This window comes from Sus scrofa, chromosome 12 (genome assembly GCF_000003025.6).
Source record: "Sus scrofa isolate TJ Tabasco breed Duroc chromosome 12, Sscrofa11.1, whole genome shotgun sequence".
NCBI classification, from domain to species: domain Eukaryota; kingdom Metazoa; phylum Chordata; class Mammalia; order Artiodactyla; family Suidae; genus Sus; species Sus scrofa.
In genome coordinates, this window is record NC_010454.4 from 12,787,778 (window position 1) to 12,809,299 (window position 21,522).

A 21,522-nucleotide genomic window follows, 5' to 3' on the forward strand; every position below is an offset into this window, starting at 1 on the left:
TAAGGATAGGAGTTCCCGTCGTGGCACAGTGGTTAACGAATCCGACTAGGAACCATGAGGTTGCGGGTTTGGTCCCTGCCCTTGCTCAGTGGGTTAACGATCCGGCGTTGCCGTGAGCTGTGGTGTAGGTTGTAGACGCGGCTCGGATCCCGCGTTGCTGTGGCTCTGGCGTAGGCCGGTGGCTACAGCTCCGATTCGACCCCTAGCCTGGGAATCTCCATATGCCGCGGGAGCGGCCCAAGAAATAGCAACAACAACAAAAGACAAAAGACAAAAAAAAAAATAATAATAAAAAGTAAGGATAACTCAAAAGATGAACTCAAAAGCCTAGTGGGAGGAGTCAAGAGACTCCTAATGTATCCCCTATTATCTCCTAATGTATCCCCTATTATCCCCTTTTTAGAAATGTCTATAGTAATTATTGTGTGTTGGATGTGTGGGAGCAGGTAATTGGAACAGACATTTCTCCAAATAAGATATACAAATGGCCAGTGAGCACAATGAAAAGATGCACAGCTTCATCAGTCATTAGAAAAATGTAAATTAAAACCACAGTGAGATACCACTACATGCTCATTAAAATGACAAAAATCTAAAACATTTGACAATATCAAGAGCTGAGGAGATGAAGAAACTAAAACACTATGACATTGCTAACGGGGATGTACAAATCATACTGCCATTTTGGAAAATTATTTGATTCCCTAAAAAAATTAAAAACACACTTAGCCCAAATATCGATTAACTAATGAGTGGATAAGCAAATGTGATATACTCATCAATGAAATACCATTCTGGAATAAAAAGGAAGGAATTCCTGAAACATGCCACATGAACTTCAATGACAATACACTAAGAATCAGATGCATAAGATTATATAGTTCATGATTCCACTAATGAAATTCCTAGAAAAAGCAAAACTATAGTGACAGAAAGCAGAGCACTGCTTGCCTGGGGCTTGCAGTGTAATTCCATATTATAAAGATATTAATTCTTCCCAAATTGATCTACAGACTCAATGCATTCCCAACCAAAATCTCAACAGGGGCACAAGTGTGTATGTTATAAAAACTGGCAAGATAATTCTAAAATTTATATGAGAATTCAAAGAACCAAAAAAAGCAAGGCAGCGGTTTCAGCATGCACTATGCCACTAAAAATTAAGATTTATTTTAAAGCTACAGTATTTAAGGCAGTGTAGTATTAGTACCCAGATTAACAAAGACACCGACAGAGGAGACAAGGGTCCAGAAACGAATAAGACTTCTGGTTTATGATAATGGTGTCAAGTGCACTAGTGGGGAAAGAAGGGCTTTTTAAAATGATACTGGATCAAATGGCTATCAACTCTCCACAAGAGGGGGTGGGGGAATGACCCTACTTCACTTCATATATATATAAATCAATTCCAGATGTAGCACATTCCTAAAGGAGAAAGGTGAAATAGGAACGCCTCTAGATGATAACATAGGCAAATATTTCCATGATCTTGGAATAGGCAAGGCAAGAAATCTTATACAGGACACAACAAACACAAATGATATCAGAGATGACTAAAAATAATTGTTATAATTAGCAATAACTGGTATAACTGGTATAACTGGTATAATTGTTATACCAGTGAAAGTGGGAGAAGATATTTGCCATATCTATCTATCTATCCAGAATATATAAAGAGTTGCCACAAATCAATGGAGAAAAGACTGTTAGACCACTTTTTATTAAAATGTGAACAAAGACAAATAGGAATTTCACAAAAGAAGATAACCAAATGGCAAAAAAAAAAAAGAAAAATGTAGTCATTGCCATAAGTCATGAGGTAAAATGCAAATTAAAACCCATATCCACCATACTAGAAGTGCTAAAACCTAAAGAAACTGATAAACCAAGTACTGGTAAAGATGAGGAGCCACGAACTTGGAAATCCTACTATGTGGAAATGTAAACTGCTATAGCCATTCTGGAAAACTCTTTGGCAGTATCTACTGTCATTACACCTCCAAGTCATCATATATGTACATATGTTCACTGAGAGGCATGTAAAAGAATATTCACAGGATTATTTTTAATAGCCAAAAGCTAGGGGGGAAAAAGCCCAGATATCCCAACAAGGATAGAATGGATATATAAATGTGATACAGTCACACAGTAATAAAATAAAGATTAATCCATTGCTAAATGCAGCAACACGGATCAATCTCACAATACAATGCTGGGCAAAAGAAAGCCAAAAAAAAAAAAGTGAAAATACTTCATGAACCAAGAATTAATCTATGGTGATTTCATGCAGAATAGTGATCACCTCTGCAGAGATGATAAATGACTGGAAGAGAGAGGTGTCTGGAGAGTTGGTGACGTTCTCTATCTTAGCCCAGAAGATGGTCGTACAGATGTATTCATTCTGTAAAACTGCCTCAAGCTTTACACTTAAGATTTGTGTGTCTTCGTGTATATATGTTATACACTGACTTTAAAAAGTTTACCACAAAACAGGAGATCCTGTTGTGGCTCAGGGGTTAGTGTATCTGACTAGGAACCGTGAGGTTGCGGGTTCAATCCCTGGCCTTGCTCAGTGGGTTAAGGATCCGGCATTGCTGTGAGCTGTGGTGTGGGTCCGCAGACAAGGCTCAGATCCCGCACTGCTGTGGCTCTGGTGTAGGCGGGTGGCTACAGCTCCAACTGGACCCCTAGCCTGGGAACCTCCATATGCCGCAGGTGCGGCCCTAAAAAGACAAAAAAAAAAAAAAAAGTTTACCACAAAACAAAACAAAAAGAACAACAGCTACATTTATTAACATGGATGAATTTGAAAAACATAATGAAAGAAAGAGGCGAGCTTCAAAATAATATATATAGTATGATTCCATTTTAAGTTTAAAAAAAAAAGCAAAGAAATGATTAACACAAAATACAGAACAGTGGTGGTCTTTCAGGAGAAAAGAGGAGGCACAGAGGAAGCTGCCCAAAGGTCTCCTGGGGTGTTGTAATATCTGTTTCTTGGCTGGGTTAAAACTATAGGGATGTTTATTTTATAATTGTTCTTTAAATTGTACCTGTGGATTGTCATAGACTTTTTACCTGTTTGTTTGCTAAGTGTCAGTTGTAAAACATTTTAAGAGTAATACAACTAGGAGTTCCTTGGTGGCACAGGGGGTTAAGGATCTGGCATTGTCACTGCTGTGGCTTGGGTCACTGCTGTGGCATGAGTTCAATTCCCTGGCCTGGGAACTTCTACCATAGGCATGGCCAAAAAAATTATTAAAAAAAAAAAAAAGATTAATATAACTACAGCACAACTATTGCATTATAAAAGACTGGAAAACTAAAATGAGAACTAACTTTAGATTTCGTGTCTTTGCACTCATCTGAGCAGCAGGTAATAGTGTTATATACCATCTGCTGAACAGTCTTCTTACGGTATTGCTAAAATACAAAAATAATCAGAAACAATTCGTGCTGCGGTATAGCATCAAATAACACTGAAAATAAGAAAATGAAAATAACTTCCAGCGACCCATAAGAAAACTTTATTAGGAATAAAAAGAAAAATAAAACTAAATTTTTAGGAGTTCCCATTGTGGCTCAGTGGTAATGAACTTGACTAGTAGCCATAAGGATGGGGGTTTTTGATCCCTGGCCTCAATCAGTGGGTTAAGGATCCAGCATTGCATTGTCATGAGCTGTAGTGTAAATCACAGACACAGCTTGCATCCTGCGTTGCTATGGCTGTGGCCTAGGCTGGTAACTATAGTTCTGATTTGACTCCTAGCTTGGGAACTTCCATATGCCATGGGTACAGTCCGAAAAAGCCAAAAAAAAAAAAAAAGATAAAAAAACTAAATTTTTAAAAAATGATTAAGCTTGATAAAACTAAAACATGACCAGAGATTCATAAACATGTTAAGACTTTATATTTTTCCCTCTTCTTACTTTAAAATAACACATTTGATTTTTAAATTAAAAATAAAACCCATTTTTTGGAGTTCCTGTCTCGGCACAGCAGAAACGAATCCAACTAGGAACCATGAGGTTGCGGGTTTGATCCCTGACCTTGCTCAGTGGGTTAAGGATCCAGCATTGCCATGAGCTGTGGTGTAGGTCGTAGAGGCTGCTTGGATCTGGCGTTGCTGAGGCTGTGGCGCAGGCCAGCAACTGCAGCTCCGATTCAAACCCTACCCTGGGAACCTCCATATGCTGTGGGTGTGGCCCTAAAAAGACAAAAAAGACCAAAAAAATTTTTTAAATAAAAATAAAAATCATTTTTAAAAGCCACACATTTAAATCAACTTTCATTAATATATCTCTATTTTAATATTAACTAAGAGTATTTTAATTTCCTTTAAATTAGGTTTTACAGTACACTTAAAGGACAATCAAGACTAAACTGTTCAATTTTATGATCTAACAAAGAGAAACTTACTTGTGAAATAAAAAGATACTTGTTACAGAGCCTGAATCATTAAAAAAAATTTTAAAAAGAAAAAGTGAGTAAATTCATCAAAAGTCTGACTCAATGAAAAAAATCACAAAAGAAATGCATGACCATTATTTTCAAAGCTATTTCATCTCAGTTACAAATCATTGCCACTCGACCTTGCCTTGGTAAATACCTAAGAATGACATTTAATTAGCACATTAATGTTGAAAATTAATGAGTAGCTAAGTGGTTTTAGGAGTGTGTGAAATGCACTCTTTCATTGAGGAACCTAAGAAACATTTTCCAATTTGTAGCCATTTTATTTCTAGAGCTCAAAGTTAAATGCCTATCTAACAAGTTTCCTTTCTACCAAAAAGATCAAATTAATCAGATTTGTTCCACACTGTGTTCTATCCAAACAAAATGATGGAAAAGATTGATTTTTCTTTCATTAATTTAAGAAAAATGATCACTTTTTTCTTTCTTCCAAAAAGATGCAGGGACATCACCTCTGAAACCTCAGACTAACCAAGGAAAGAGCAACCAGATAGAGCTCACGGCTGATCACCATCAGAGAAGGGAGACACCCACATATACAGCGCAAGAAGGCACGGAATAAGGTTTCCCCCGTGGCAGAGGCAGTTTATATGCGCCAATATCCAACTCCCACCCTACCCCATCCCACCTCCCCACCCAGACAACAGCTCTCCATTCAGGAGGTCAGGTTTTGTGACAGCCCCACGTGGGAGTGGCTAACCACGTGTGGCCATCTGAATGAATTAAACCTTAAAAATCAATTCCTCAGTCACACTAACCACATTTCAAGTGCTCAACAGTCATACGTGAATCGTGGCCACTCTATTGGACAGCACAGCTACAGATCATTCCCGCCACTGGAGACTGTTCTATTATACTGCTGTAGAACACACCTTTGCCTAATCAACAGGGCAACGCTTAAATAAAATGAGCGTACTTTAAATAGTATGTAAGGATGTTTGACTACGTATAATCCTAACCATATGTATTTATGCCAATGGACATAAGGAATCCCTAGGAAGGAAAGATAACAATCAGCTCCCCCATAAATTCATCCAAGATTTTGGAAGCAGGGATTATTTAGTGTTAGTACCATTGACATATAAAAATAGAGTTAATGAAGTAAAAAGACTCTATTACAGTAGTTTGAGTATATAGACTAAAAAATTAAATCAGCATTTGAAAAGTGAAAAATGTTCTTCCACATAGATCAACTTATGCAAGCACAAGTACAATTTTCATTATACTTGATCCCCATCTGCTGGCAATGTTTTTAAACTGCACAAGCAAGTGAAGTACTGGCTATATTGGGAGACATTTTTAAAGGACATACAGTCTCAGCTTTTTGCCACAGTGCATTCCTGGAAAACCACATCATAAAGAGGATCATTGTAAAGCAAATCATATTTTCCACAAAACCATAATTAGATTCTTCATTCCAAACTAAAATCTGGCATCAAATAACCCATGGAAAGATCTCATTAAAGCAAGATGCAAAAATTACGACTACAGTCATTTAAAACAGGATAATTATTCTCCAAGTTCTTTCTTGGAGGTATGAACATATTCGTTATTTGAAGGACACAACATAAATTAAAAGACAAAACATTAATGTATAAAAGTTAACCTAAATCTAATATAGTAAAAGTAATGTATCATAAATAATTCTGCTTGCACAATCCTAGAATTTTTAAGTAATCTGGATGATGGCTCTTAATAATGTGGCGCCTAAAGAAACCTCAACTACTGCATCTTCTTTCCCATCAATAAAGTCCTCTAAAATAAGCAGAACTGTGATTCTCCCACTGTGAGGGAGTGTTTAAAGGTTGGGGTTGATTCAACATTACTCCTCTTTGCCCTCTCCTAACTCATAACTCTTAATCAAAGTTTCAAGTAAAAATGGTAAGTGGTATTAAATCATTCTTTTTCATCTTTCCTTACCCCAGAATTTAACTGCACTTTGGTGATAAGCTATCAGGCCATATCATAACTCACTGAAAAGTCAAAAAAAATTATAAGACATTTTTTAAAAGCTTCACAACATTTTTCACAGAATTGTAAGACAAGAATACAACCTACTATCTTCACGTCTGTCTTTGGGATATGACACACAAAAAAATACACAGAGCTTACGTGAACTCAAGTCTAATACTACTTAGGCAGCTTCTGATGTATGGTGTGATAAACTATTTAAAAAACAGGGCCGGCCACTGTGTTCCTTCTATCCTGGAAAAGGGGACTTGGGGAGTTGTCTAAATAACAACTGCTTCGAAGCCTTTTAAAATACCCCACCACTCTTTATTCTGAGAATGTGCAGGATTCATACTTACAGTCAAAACCTTTCTGCATAGCCATTAATTTCTTTTTCGCAGGAACACAAAATGATGTCTAGTAACTGAACATAATTAATGACCAAGGGACTTGAAGACAATACTCTTTGGTAAGATTAGAATAGATAATTATAGAAACAAAAGAGGAGTCACTCTAACAAGCACGCTCCTGTGTGAACTATTAAAATAACAATCTCACACCACTAATGTTGGTGGGAGCAACAGCTAACACCTTCACGGGTCTACACACAGTACCCACTCCACCCTCACAACTCTGAGTCTGTTCTACCCTATCTCCATCTTACAAATGATAAAACTGGGATTGAGAGAAAGTAAGGAACTTGCCTGAGGACACACGATTGCCAAGTATGAGAAGTGATATTTGAACAAAGGCAAACTGCCTCATTCCCAAGCAACCAAGACATAAGCAAGAACAAAGGCAAAGTGGTCCAAGCTTGCTAATGCAGCTCAAGGGGGGGGGGGGGGGGAACGGATTCAAGTGAAATTTCCGTATCTGCTGCATAAAGCAGTCATGCCTAAAGCTACTCTAGAAAGAACACGGCGTCTGGAATCATAAAGATCTGGATTCTAATATTGAATCCATCACTCAGAATGTTTATTGATGTTACTGAAGCTGTTACTTCATCAATAAATACAAAAGGTAATTATGTCAACCGCACAGAATTACAGAGAGGGAAAAGACAGATAACTTACAACAGATTTCTAGAAGAGCATCTAGCATACAGTCGGTGCTCTGTAAATGCACAACTTCCCTCACTTGGTTCCTGTTTTAACAAACTAGAAATACAAGTGGAATCCACGAACACTGCGAGTATTTACTGGGAAGTTTTCATTCTTATGTTGAAATCTGTGTATTTGCTATACATGGTTAGATTTATTAACACACATCACTACTGTTAATGATGTGTATGCCCAAGCAGTTTAGTAAGATAGTATTCTGGAAGGCAATTTGAGACTATAAAAAAACAAGGGTGTGATTATTTCAAAATAACATAGACCCATGTAAAAAAACATTTTTGAACTTTCTACACCAGATTACTCCCACTCCCTAAAGGTAAAAGTTTCATATGTAGTACCCAGAAATATAATAAGTGCATGTACACATACATATCCATATATCCTCTTTATCTTGCCTTTTTTTTTTTTTAAGGGATGCACCCGAAGCATATGGAGGTTCCCAAGCTAAGGGTCCAATCGGAGCTATAGCTGCCACCCTACGTCACAGTCAAAGCCACAGCAACACCAGATCCAAGCCGCGTTTTCAACCTACGCCACAGCTCACGGCAACGCTGGATCCTTAACCCACTGAGCAAGGCCAGGGATCAAACCTGCATGCTCATGGATGCTAGTCAAATTAGTTTCCATTGAGCCACAATGGGAACTCCCATATATCCTCTTTAAATACACACACACAAACACATACACACACACACGGGAGCTTCCTACACTTTTACGTATTTCTTTTGAACTTTATATATCTTAAAGATCTTTGTATACTAGCCCATATGCATTTTTGTACATTGCACAAGAGGTTGAACCTACTAATAATCCCACCAACAGTTCATCCATTAAATTTATTAACGTGCATAGCTACAGAAATAGCAATTCCTTTTCTGGGAGTCAATAATGGCCCAAACATGTACAGATGCATAATGATATATGCACCAAGATATTAACCAAAGCAATCTCTATACCACTAAAGAATCGAAAGCAACAGAGACAGGTTAAGTTACGGTCGACCTATACTATGGATTATTATCTGCAATTGAAAAGATTACACAGGCTACATGACACAGGTTTAAGACATAAGAACAAATGACAAAAGAACAGTACATGTAGTCTGAGCCAATTCATAAACTGTTAATTACATACGCATGGGTATGCAACTACTGTAGGATGAATGACACACACTGAATTGTTGAGCTGACTACCTCTCATGAGGAAAGTGAATGAGAAGAACACGAAGAGACAGACTTCGACTTTTACTCTTCATAGTTCTGCCTTGAGGTTTTTACAACAAGCATGTATCATATAGATTGTACAATTTTCTGGGGATTAAAAACTGTGTTAGTCACCTATTGCTGCATAACAAATTACCACAAACTTAACAGCTTTAAGCAACCCATAGATATTTTCTCATAGTTTCTGTGGGTCAAAAGTACAGGAGCAGCTAAATGGGGTCCTGTGTTTAGGGCCCCACAGGCTGCAACCCTGGTTTGACCAGAGCTGGGTTCTCATCTGGAGGCTCAACTAAGGAAGATCCACTCTCCCCGTTTTCATGGCTGTCAGCTGCGTTCAGGTCCTTGTGGCTACAGGGTTGGTGGCAGCTTGCTTCTTCAAAGCCAGCAAGGAAAAGAGCAGGACTCTAGAGCCAGTGTGCCGGCAGGGGAGAGTCTTACATATCTTAACGTATTGACGGAAGTGACGTTCCATCACCATTGCCATATTCTATTAGTTAGAAGCAACTCACAGGTTCTGCCCACGCTCAAGAAGCAGGGATTACACAAGGCTGTGAACACCCAGAGGGATCGTGGGGCCACCTGAGAGTCTCTACCACAAAGACAATCAAGGTTTTGACCAGCTCTCAGTGGTAAGCATCTGAAGGATGCCCAGGAAGTAATTTATATGGATATACTCGTGTTGTAGAACTAGATGAACTCAACCAAACGGCACAGGGAGGAGATCTAAGTCTATGGTCTCACTATAAACAGTTTTGTAAAACTATGCTCCAAACACATATATAACTCAAATATTTCATTGTCAAGAAAAGAAGCAGATATTTGACATAAAATACAGTCAGATCTCTAAGAAAATGGCAATGCAACTTGGAAAGTGGTTTTTCTAAAATAAACCATGAGTGATAGCAACATTAAACCAAGAACTATGAAATAGGAAAGCAAAGAATAAAACCAGGACAGGATTAGTTAAATGCTCAAACTGTTTGAAGTAAATAAAACACAAAGTTTACTAGTGTGTAATGTGTATTTGGTGGGAAAAAAGCATGATAATAAGCCTGGCAGAATATGCCCTCATAATACTTCTAACATATCTAGAACGACGCTACATGCATATCCTACAGGAAGAATAAAGGTACAGGAAAGGTGCCATCTCTATTGAATAGGGAGTCCTAACAAAGAGGCTTCAAAAGGACTCTGCATCTTTAATAATATAAAAAGGCTAGGACACAAACAGCATAATCCAAAATGCCATTAGAAATACTTCACATACAAAAAGGTCTAAGTAAAGCAGGATTTTATAAAGTGATCAAAAAAGAAACACTAAGGGGGAAAATCTTTTAAGATTAAAGAGGTTTTTCAAAGGACAAGTTGAAGTGGTTGTAAAATTTATAAGGCAGCATTAAACTTCAGTTCTAAGTAACAATAAATTATTCACTATAAAAACATACATGTGTCAAATATTATAAGCCTCTTAAACTTTTTAAAACAATTTCTTGCAGAACTGATTAGATGTATTAGATCAGCACCAGCAGATTCTAACTTTTCATTAGCACAGTATGACCACTCCGAGTAAAGGAACGACTTGAGAAGAGACATATGAAGACAGATCATCAATAGATTCCACCACTACTTCTGATCTGATCTCACACTTACGGATCTGGCCTTCAATCAATTGAATTGCCGTTAGCTGAAGTAAATGTTAGTTTTATTTTTAAGTGCCTTTATGTATATAAAATATCCATCAATTAACACACATGCAAATTAAACTCTGTAATAAATCAAATTAAATCAAGAGAAGCATATAGGAAAACATACCCTGAGACGTTTTGTTTTTGCAGCCCTAATTGGCCTGAGTCTTGGTGAACTTCTTATACTTAACTAAAAAGATGTTTGTCTTTTCCAGTTCTTTTACTGTCCCTAATAACTGCATCTTTAATAATATAAAAAGGCTAGGACATAAACAGTGCATTTCCATAACCTATATCTATACATCTCAACTTCTAAAATTTATCCTTCATTCAACTTTTTCTAAAAATTAAAAAAAAAATCCTTGCAGGCCATTCTTTCTGCCACAATGTACCTGTCTCAAAGGAGTGTTGTGCAGATTAAATTAAATGTGCAGGAATGCCTAACAACCCACTCACTGACTTATGCAAGCTCTCACCAAATACACTCATAGAGTTCCTAACATGCACCCAGTGCCAGGCATTGGCAACACAGTGCAAATAGGAAAGACAAAGTCCCTGCCTCACACAATTTATAGTCTAGCCCAGAAGAGAGCTAGGGAGCCTCTGCACATGTGATGAGTCCAACAAAGAAACAGAGTACTTTGGTGTGAAACAGAGTACTTTTGGTGTGGGTCACCTAAACAGACTTGGGATGCCAGGTAAAGCTTTTTTGAAGTTGTGAGATCTAGAGAATTGAGTAAGACCAAGGACTGCCTGCTTTTTCCATTAATTCCTTATAACTGATAACTAAAGTCTCATATTCAAGGAATTTGCATTAAAATGCCATTTTATTATAGGTGAGCAACAAAGAGAAATGTTATTTGTTAAAATTGTGGAAATTTTCCTATGGTTTCATCATGCAGGAAAGTTAAAGAGCAATATTTGGAGAATACGCTCCCTGTCTTCTCAAACTTTAACCACTGTTCTGAGAAAAAGTCCCATTCACCTCGACTCCCTGGAGATCGAAAGTCTATTTCCTACCCTGAACCCTACTGTTACACATACTCAACCTTTGCAAATATCTCCACAACTACACATACCACTGTATTCAAATTATCCATGTACTTATCTCTCCTCTTATTCATTTAAAACAACAGTCATAAACAGTAAGTCTGTAGGACTTAAAAGGTAACAAATGAGGGATCATGTCACCGGATAAAAGGACATTCTTCACTCCTGCAAAGACAGGGTCTCTCTCCTCTTCTTAAACCATATAATCCCCGTCCATCCATCTTTCTTCTTTCCATTTTCGACAGAACATAAAAATGGAAAAACAAATACTTCATTTCCTCTTAACCCTACTTAAAAAAAAAAAAAAACCTCAAGCTCAAGAACAAATACAACTGACCTCAAACTCAGAGTCGGGAATCAGCAGGAGATGAGGAAGGCATGAAGGAGTAATGAGGGTTACTTAGCTCCAATCTATGGCTGTCTTCTGGGAAGATCGCTAGGTCTCCACTTTTTAACATAAGCCAGAACATTAGGTGTTTATGCGAAATTCCCCAATGGTGAGTTGTGACAACTGATTCAATAATCTTTAAAGACACTATTAAGTCAGATAAAGCAAATCTATCCATGTGATTCATTCATTCTAGAAGATCACCAATTTTCATCCTCTGGTCTAAGCTCTAAGATGGAAGAAACTACTTCAGTTGGTCTTTATTTAGTAAATTCTATATTCTTACACCTAGAAAGGAGCCCAGCATTTAACTGGACACTCAACAAATGTTTTGGTAAATATATGATGGATTTTGCAGCCAACCAAGAACTGTATTTTTCTTTGAATACAGACCACAATTTCTTTACACCTTTATTTACTGCTAGAAGGCTAGAAAAATTCCACAATTATACTTCTCCTACTTTTATATCTCCTATAAATGCAAAAATAATTATCTAACAGCTCCTGCTATGGATTCATACATTCATTCATTTTTATTCTTTTGAAACGTGTCCTTAATTATATAGCCTCTTCCCTTTTTTTGCCTCTCCATGTTCATTTGTTTCCCTTTTCTAATAAAAACATGGCCTGGGTCTCTTGCTTTGTGTCCATCTGTTCTTTTGCACCATAATATCTGAGGTCTAAAAAACATAACCAGACCCTATCAACCATGAAGACATCTCAAATTATTTATAAACTTTCTAGATCTTTTGAGGAATAAACCCCCCCAAAAAATATATATACATATATACTAAAAAAATACTACATTGCTAATCAAATCAAATATCAAAAATTAAAATTACCAGGAGAATGGTGAGGAATGAAATACGGTAACACATCAATTGACACTCTCCAATATTTTAACATTACAGGGAACAATGCCAAGGGTAAAATTCAAATTTTTTTTTTTTGTCTTTTTGCCATTTCTTGGGCCGCTCCCGTGGCATATGGAGGTTCCCAGGCTAGGGGTCTAATCGGAGCTGTAGCCACCAGCCTATGCCAGAGCCACAGCAACACAGGATCCGAGCCATGTCTGCAACCTACACCACAGCTCACGGCAACGCCAGATTGTTAACCCACTGAGCAAGGGCAGGGATCGAACCCGCAACCTCATGGTTCCTAGTCGGATTCGTTAACCACTGTGCCACGATGGGAACTCCTTTTTTTTTTTTTTTTTTCCAAATTTTGATAAAAGTCCAACTGATATCTATCCCTCCAAGGCCAAAAGTCATCTACAACAATAATCTTTCGTGTGTATTTAAAAAACTTAGAAGTTTACTTTTATTTGTACTAAAAATCCTATTTAGCTTAGTACTCCAGTAAGAAAGCACAGTTTCCTTGGGTTTATGCTTACTTTCATTATTTTATTAAATCAAATCTTTTTCAATGAGGGGGAAAAGGAGAGGAATTCAAGCATAAGCTTCAAGATGGATATGTACGATGTTATATTTTGTTGAAGTCATTGAAATGTTCTTAATTCATGCTTGTCATAAAGGAAAACAGAGAACTGTGTTTTAAAGATTTTTAAGAGACCACTTTCCAAGCAAGACAATAAATATAAATATTTAACAGATATCCAAAAAGCAGCTAAAAATGAAATGTAATCTTTTTTCTTTTTTTTTCATTATGTAATCTTTTTTTTATTTTTAGGGCCACACCCCCCACATATGGAAGTTCCCAGGCTAGGGGTCGAATCAGAGCTGCAGCCACCGCCTAAACCACAGCCACAGCAGCGGGATCTTCGACCTACACCACAGCTCGAGACAATGCCAGATCCCTGAGTGAGGCCAGGGATCGAACTTGCATCCTCAAGGATGCTAGTCAGATTCATTTCCACTGCGCCACAACGGATAATGTAATCTTAATATACAATAAATGGAAAAGCAAACCTGTTATTTTATCCACCCGTTTCTTCAGAGCACTCAACTTTAACAAAAATATAAAGTAAACCACTATTTATATTTAAAAAACAAGGAAAAGTGGGATGTATTAACTAGTTCTGAGGACAGGATAAATGATGGACCCCACTCGGCACCCCAGGCTCACGGCGTACCTGTGGACATTGGTCGGCGACTGCACCAAAGAGTAATCTTCTCCAGAAGAAAGCTTCCATGATTCATTTAACTTGTGCTCACTGGTCCCCAGCTCACCCATTACCCAGTCTGGTAGTCCTTCTGGGCTTGAACCTTTTGCTTGTGCTGGATTTGGTTCATCAAAATAGATGGACTGATTTTTAAAAATCAGAAAAATTATTCTTTCAAAATGTACTAGAGTGAAATAATCAAGATTTCCAATAATATTTCAAATACTCAACTTAATTTACATAAAAATATATAAAATGTATCAATGAAATATTAAAATATGTAAAATGGATAACTTATCACTTTGTAGTTATATTGTACTGTATAAGAAATCTGATAAATGACAAAATTATATAACAGGTAAATCTGATACTTATTTATATTATCGAAAGAATATTAGCTTTATAAAAAGATAAAAATTTTTTGTAAATCATGTGCTCTCATTTCTTTCTGTGATCATTAACTACTCTGCAAACATACACAGAATCAATAGACAAATTATGATCAATAAAAATCATAAATAAAAATTAGGAATCCCTTCATAATTTCGAACAACAGATTTGAAGACTTGGAATTTAGTTCTGGCCACAGCACAAACTAGCTAAAATATCCAAGCCAGGCCTCCAGGACTTCACATTATTATTATCATAAAACAAAGCCCTTTCCTATGATTCGATTAAATGAGTGTAAACAGGAAAACATGATACAATATACTCATGTGTCAACATCTGAATGTTTCAGAAAATGTTCTACCTTCAGTCATTAAGGAGAACGACAATTAGCCAATTTACTTCTCTTAAGGGAGTCAAGCTTCACAACACATTTCTGAAGAACACTCTGTATTAACACTGCATTAGCTATAATTCTCCCAATCCTACTCAAAAAATCCTTAAGGGGCTGTTCTAGGGAGGGGTGATATATGACTTTCTATTTCAAATCAAAATGCAGAGCAATTTCTTTAAAAATGAGATAGCCACTCCAGTGTTGAATCAATTGTCAAGCCAAGTAACTACTATCCCAAAGACCAAAATGATTCTAAGCAAAATGTAGGGCTCTACTTTAAAATACAGCTGGTAACAGTATTAAAACGTTTGGCATTCTGCCATGGGGAAGAGAAGTTATTATCTAGCATGCAGCAGGCCTCTTGATTGAATTTTGACTTAACTGATAAAATACAGTAAAAATCTTACAATGCCCTGCAGAAAATTTTGCAGTTTATTTTTTTAAATGAATACACACCTATCAGCAACCACCAATACCTAGTACTCCAGGCAGGTTTCTCAAGTATTCAAATACTACACAAACCAAGTCATATTTCATGGTTATAAGGTCTAAGACAGTGATGATTCATCAATCAAGCATAATTTTAACTGCCATTGTAACAAAGCTGATTTTGGTAATGAAATTAAAGTACAGGAAATCATTTCTGCAGGTCAACTTTTTACTGTCATTTTATCAGCGTAGAAAGGAACTTAAGAAATCAACCTAATCTGCCATATACCTTAAATAATACATCCAGAAGAGCTTAATAAACTGGAATTCACTGACATCTGTAAATTATTATTAATGTGATCCCGTGAAAATTAGCGAGAAATTAAGGTTCAATATTAAAAATTTCATTTTCAGTTTTTAAGAAATATTGCAGCATCCCTCAAGATGACTAAATCCATTGAGTATCGTTCCCTCAGAGCCCAGTATCTGATTTCTACTCAAGGTGGGAAAAACCAAATCAGGGAACCAAAAATAGTTTTAACTAGCTTATTATCTTGGACTTATAACTTAATAATATGGCCATTCCTAACTGGGATGATAAACTGATACCTTTGGAGACAGAAATTAACATATCTTTGGGTCCGTGACACCTACCATGTACGAAGGCAAGGTTTTTAGCGTCCCTGGTTCGGGTCGGTGTGTGAAGGGGCCTTCGAGCACCCCTCGCTTGAGCATGTGCAGTAAGAGTTTTGCGTACAGATTCCGATTCTTCCTGCCCATTATCCCTGCACCTGTTCCTGAGGGCTCACACAGTTTTCTAATCCAAAGCGCACACCGCTGCCGCTCTAGAAATACATAAGAACTATTAGAGACCTGGTTTTTCAGAAAATAGAACATTAAAGACCCTAAAACATCTGCTTTAGACCAGAGGAGGGGTTGGCAATTTTTTTTCAGTCAAGTGCCAGACAGTAAATGGTTTAATTTTTGCAGGCCATATGATCTCTGGCACAACTACTCAACTTGGCCACTGCAGCGTGAAAGCAGCCACACACCACATGTATTCAAATGGTTATAACTGTTTTCTAATAAAATTTTACAAAAAAGGCAGCAGGCTGGATGTGGTCCAGGAGCTACAGTTTGCCAACCCCTGGTCTAGAGTTTAACTTTATCAGTTCCTTAGTAATAAAATCTCAGGATTACTATCAACCAAATTTGAGACAAAAATGTTGCTGTAAAATCCTGTCTAAAAATAATGCTAGTCCTGTTGAAAAATCTTTCTATAATTCCAGTTATACAAACCAGGAGAGAGAGAGAGAAAATGCAATCTATTTACTTAAGCATTTTAAGCTTAATCTAAAATTAAATCTCAAATGTTTTATTTATTTAAAGCTGACAATTTTCAGGGATTTGTGGTTGATGTAGTTTGGGTTTTCTTTTAACCTCTCTAAAAATAATTGAGGGTTATGTATTTACATGTCATTCTGCAAAATAATCATTCCTTTAAAAACTACCTAAAAAATACAGCACAGCTTAATCCACATATAATGACCTATTGACTGTCTTATCTTGCCACAACACAGAATTGTTTTTAGATCTCATGAAAACTATTTTGACATTAATCTTTTATCAGTCTAACTGAATTTGAGGATTATATATCTAATACAAATCATAAACCTGCTTTCATCTCTTAGTTTCTAAAGGTCACATTCATTTATTGTTTTACCTACAAAAATCACTGGGGCGGATTTACCACTTTGCTCATACTGGATTTATCACTACGGGTATGAAAGACAGTCTCTAAATAACTTACGTATTTTTTAGCTTTGAAAATTATATAATCACAAAAAAAAACTTCTTGAAATAATGGGCATACTTTGCAAAAAAAAAAATACAAAGACTGATAAACTTAAGCAAACGGTTTTTCAAACTAAGTATTTTTTATTTGCTCTGCAGCAAACTGAAATTCACATAATATTCAAATGAACAGAACTTAGTACAACAATTTGGCTAATGAAAAATTCATTCCCCTATTCAACATATCGAAAGTAGAATGTAGGAGTTCCCACTGTGGTACAACAGGACTGCGGTATCTCTGGAGTGCTGGGACAGAGGTTCAATCCCCAGCATTGCGGCAGCTGCAGCACAGGTCAAAACTGCAGCTTGGATCTGATCGCTGGCTCAGGAACTCCATATGCTACCGGGTGGACACAAAAGAAAAAAAAAAGCAGAGTTTAGCTATAATGAGATGTAAGTTATGACAAATGTTCAGGTCTCTCTTTTTTTTTCTTTTTTTTGTCTTTTGTCTTTTGTCCTTTTCGGGCGGCACCCGAGGCATACAGAGGTTCCCAGGCTAGGGGTCTAATCGGAGCTGCAGCCACCAGCCTACTCCAGAGCCACAGCAACACCAGATCCCACCCCATCTACGACCTACACCACAGCTCACAGCAACGCCAGATCCTTAACCCACTGAGCAAGGCCAGGGATTGACCCTGCAACCTCATGGTTCCTAGTAAGATTCGTTTCCACTGTGCCATGACGTGAACTCCCAAATGTTCAAGTTCTTGACTGGAATATGAGTTCCTGAGCTTTCACTGTGAATTAATTACATAAAAGAGGGCCAGGGATGTACCAATATTGACAATGAGTCATGAACCAAAGATTACCATTAACCCAATTCTATGTACCCCAAATCCCTTTTTAAAAGAAGATAAAATATGAGGGTAGTTTGATCTGAAGTACATTTATGGGAGATTTTAATATGCATTTATCCTAATCAGCAGATCTAAGACAAAAAAATTTAAAAGGCAGTAAATATCAGAAGGGGACCTGGCATAGAAACATCATTAAATACTAACTAATCATGAATGAGCCATGAGACAGGAAATCGTCATTGTGAAAAACAGCAGAGGAAGAAAGAAGAGGTTATCATCTGATGAAGCAAGAGAAGAGGGCAAAGGAAGAGGCGCGGAGGGAAGGCCACGCCAAGCCACCCTGGACTCGGACGGGCTGCAGGCCCTGGTACGATGGGCGGCCACAGGACTTGTAACTCATTCGCCACACTTCCCTTTCCCAGCGCAGCTGCCCAGAACAAATACGTGATACTGAGCTGGCCCCTCATTTTGAATATATAAAGTTCACTCAGATACCTCAGAGAAAGAGGGAACTTGGACAAAACTTGGGTAAAAGCCAGTTTCTTAGCCCCACCCCGAACCCTCCAATCAAAAGCTCTCAAATCATATTTACACTTACAGCCAGCCTTATGACTGCTATATGATTTAAAGAATCTTGCTAGCGCCTTAAACCCTCTTCAGGTGTTCTCTGATAAACCTTAAATTATCTGAAAATCTGCGACAAAGATTCTCATTCCATAATTAAGGATAGCAGATTAAGAATGGCAGACAAGAGAGCAACCAAAACTCCATTCACACTTGATTTTATTCAGTTAACCAATAAGCATGTAAGACTGAGAGATTCTTTTCTGCTTTGACTAAAAAAAGCGTCAGAGACAGGTGGACAGTAGGTTCCCGTAAGAAGAATCATTTCCACATTAGGAGGGGAAAACATGCAGCAAAAAGCAGGTACAGATAATTTAAAAGATCCAGGAGTTCCTGTGGTGGCACAGTGGAAACAAATCTGACTAGGAACCATGAGGTTGTGCGTTCAATCCCTGGCCTCACTCAGTGGGTTAAGGATCCGGCGTTGCTGTGAGCTGTGGTGTAGGCCGGCAGCTGTAGCTCCAATTAGACCCCTAGCCTGGGAACTTCCATATGCCACAGGCGCGGCCCTAAAGAAAAAAAAAAAAAAGATTCGTGTGCTTTAAGCTCGTGACCTATGAAAAGTGATTTCACAGTAAGACTTTCCCACAGTTTAGCAGGACATCATCACTAAATTCCTATTCATCCTTGAACAGCTCAAAGTAAACAATCCTATATCAGTTTAAGACGAAAACTGTCATTAAAGGAATTCCATTTTCTTTTTATTTGAAAGGTCATTGCTTTGACTAAATAATACAAAGAAAAAATTAATTTTAAGAACCTATTTTTCAAACATAATCTTACCTGACCTATGGGGTAATTTTAGAACAAAGGGCTTCATATCTACCACAAAGTGATCGAATTCCGAATCCAGCTTCTCCCATTTTTCTTCTTCACTTCCCATTTCCATTATTCAGCCTGTAAAAGATTTAAAATTAAAATATTAAGATCTGCATGCCGAAAATGACAAAACGGATGAAAGAGATCAAAGAAAACTCATTAGTACTAAATATCCCCAAATTGATCTATAGATTTAATGCAATTTCAATGAAAATCCCAGCAGTATTCTTTGTAGATACACACAAGCTGATGCCAAAATTTATACAGAAAGTTAAAAGAACTGGAATAGCAGAAACAACTCTGAAAAAAGAAGAACAAGTTAGGAGGGCTCACATTACCTGGTTTGTTTTTTTTGTTTGTTTGTTTGTTTTGTTTTTGTCTTTTTGCCATTTCTTGGGCCGCTCTCACGGCACATGGAGGCTCCCAGGCCAGGGGTCGAATCGGAGCCACAGCCGCCAGCCTACACCAGAGCCACAGCAATGCGGGATCCAAGCCACGTCTGCAACCCACACACAGCTCACAGCAACGCCAGATCCCCAACCCACCAACCAAGGCCAGGGATCGAACCCACAACCCCATGGTTCCCAGTCAGATTCGCCAACCACCGAGCCACGACGGGAACTCCTCACATTACCTGGTTTTAAGATGTACTCTGAAGCTACAGTGGCAAAGGCAACGTGGTATCAGTGAAAGGACGGGACACAAAGACCAAAGGAACAAACTAAGTTGACCAAGACAGATGTGGACATGTGGACAGCTGATACTCGACAAAGGTATAGTTCATGGAGCAATGAGAGTTTTCACAACAAATGATGCTATACCAACTGGGCATCCATATGCATAAATAAATAAATAAGCAAGCCTCCAAATAACTTCATGCTGTACACAAAAATTAGCTCAAAATGAATTACAGACCTAAACGCAAAATGTAAAACTATGAAACTCCTAGAAGAAAACAGTTCATGACTTGAGGTTAGCCAAGTATTTCTTAGATACAAGTCTAAAAGCATTACCCACAAAAGAAAAAAACTGATATACTGGATTTTATCAAAATAAAAAAAAACCTCTGTTCTGCAAGGAACTCTGTCCAGGAGTTGAAAAGACAAGCTAGAGACTGGGAGAAAATACTGCAAATCATATATCTCAAAAAGAACCTATATCAAGAGCATATAAAAAACTTTTAAAACTCTACCACAAGAAAATAACCTAATAAAAGTAATGAGCAAAAAATGAGTCCCTTTACCAAAGAAGATTCACAGCTGACAAGTGAGCATGTGAAAAGATGCTTGACATCGTTAGTCATTAGAGGAATGCAAATTCAACCCCCAATGAGATATCACTATATACCTATTGGGACACTAATAAAACAGCTAAAATTAAAAATGCAAGCAATACCAAGGTTGACAGTGCAGGACAACAGGAATTCTCATGTACTGCTGGCAGGAACGCAAAATGGTGCAACCGCTCCGTAAAACAGCTGAGCCATTTCTTACACGGTTAAACATACACTTACCATCTGACCTGGAATCCTACTCTCAGTATTTATCCAAGGGAAACAAAATCTATATTCACACAAAAACCTGAATGTAATGTTTACAACAGCTTCTTTCTTCTGTAACCACCAACACTGGAAGCAGTCCAAAGGTCCCTCCCCTGGGAGATGGAAAAACCCACTGTGGTCTATCCAGACAATGAAGCAGTACTCAGCCACAGAAAGGAAGTAACTGCTAATACACCCAACAACATCGATAAACTTCAAATGTACTGTGCTAAGTGAAAGAAGCCATTCTCAAAAGGTCACATACTGTATGACAATATCCATTTGTGTGACATTCTAGAAAAGGCAAAAATATAGGCATAGAGAACAGATCAATGGTTCAGAGGTGTCAGCACTTGGGGGGGGGCGGCGCTGAGGACAAAGTAGTGGCACAAGGAAATTACTCGGGGTGCTGGAGTTGTTCTGCATGCTGTCAGTAGGTTATAAGAACCTATTTGACACGTGTAAAAATTCATAAAACTGTATACCAAACAAGTGATTTTAACTGTACCTAAATGTAAACATTTTAGATCTGATCAAAAAACTTAAAACATTGGTCCTCATATATCTTCCTAATCAGCAAGAAAAACACTGATTATAAAGGGGGTGAACTCCTAAAATCAGAAACATAGCTTTTGACAAAATTCCTGAAGTTAAAAATATACTCAATG

The 21,522-nt window shown here is 37.6% G+C and overlaps 1 protein-coding gene across 9 annotated transcripts in view; it reads right to left on the minus strand.

Annotated features, from left to right (window-relative positions):
- CEP112 (centrosomal protein 112) overlaps positions 1-21,522 on the minus strand; it is a 475,548-nt gene that overhangs the window by 447,495 nt on the left and 6,531 nt on the right. For 6 of the 9 annotated variants that reach the window (XR_002337057.1, XM_021066727.1, XM_021066725.1 and 3 more), the window contains 3 exons: positions 19,279-19,392; positions 15,875-16,065; positions 13,981-14,153 (listed from right to left, as the gene is read on the minus strand). Coding sequence is in view for 8 of the 9 variants with exons in the window: in XM_021066727.1 (XP_020922386.1) it covers positions 13,981-14,153; positions 15,875-16,065; positions 19,279-19,384 (470 nt within the window). In the remaining variant the exon portion in view is untranslated. The remainder of the gene's footprint in view (positions 1-13,980; positions 14,154-15,874; positions 16,066-19,278; positions 19,393-21,522) is intronic. The other 3 variants (XM_021066730.1, XM_021066728.1, XM_021066729.1) reach the window with 1 other exon arrangement.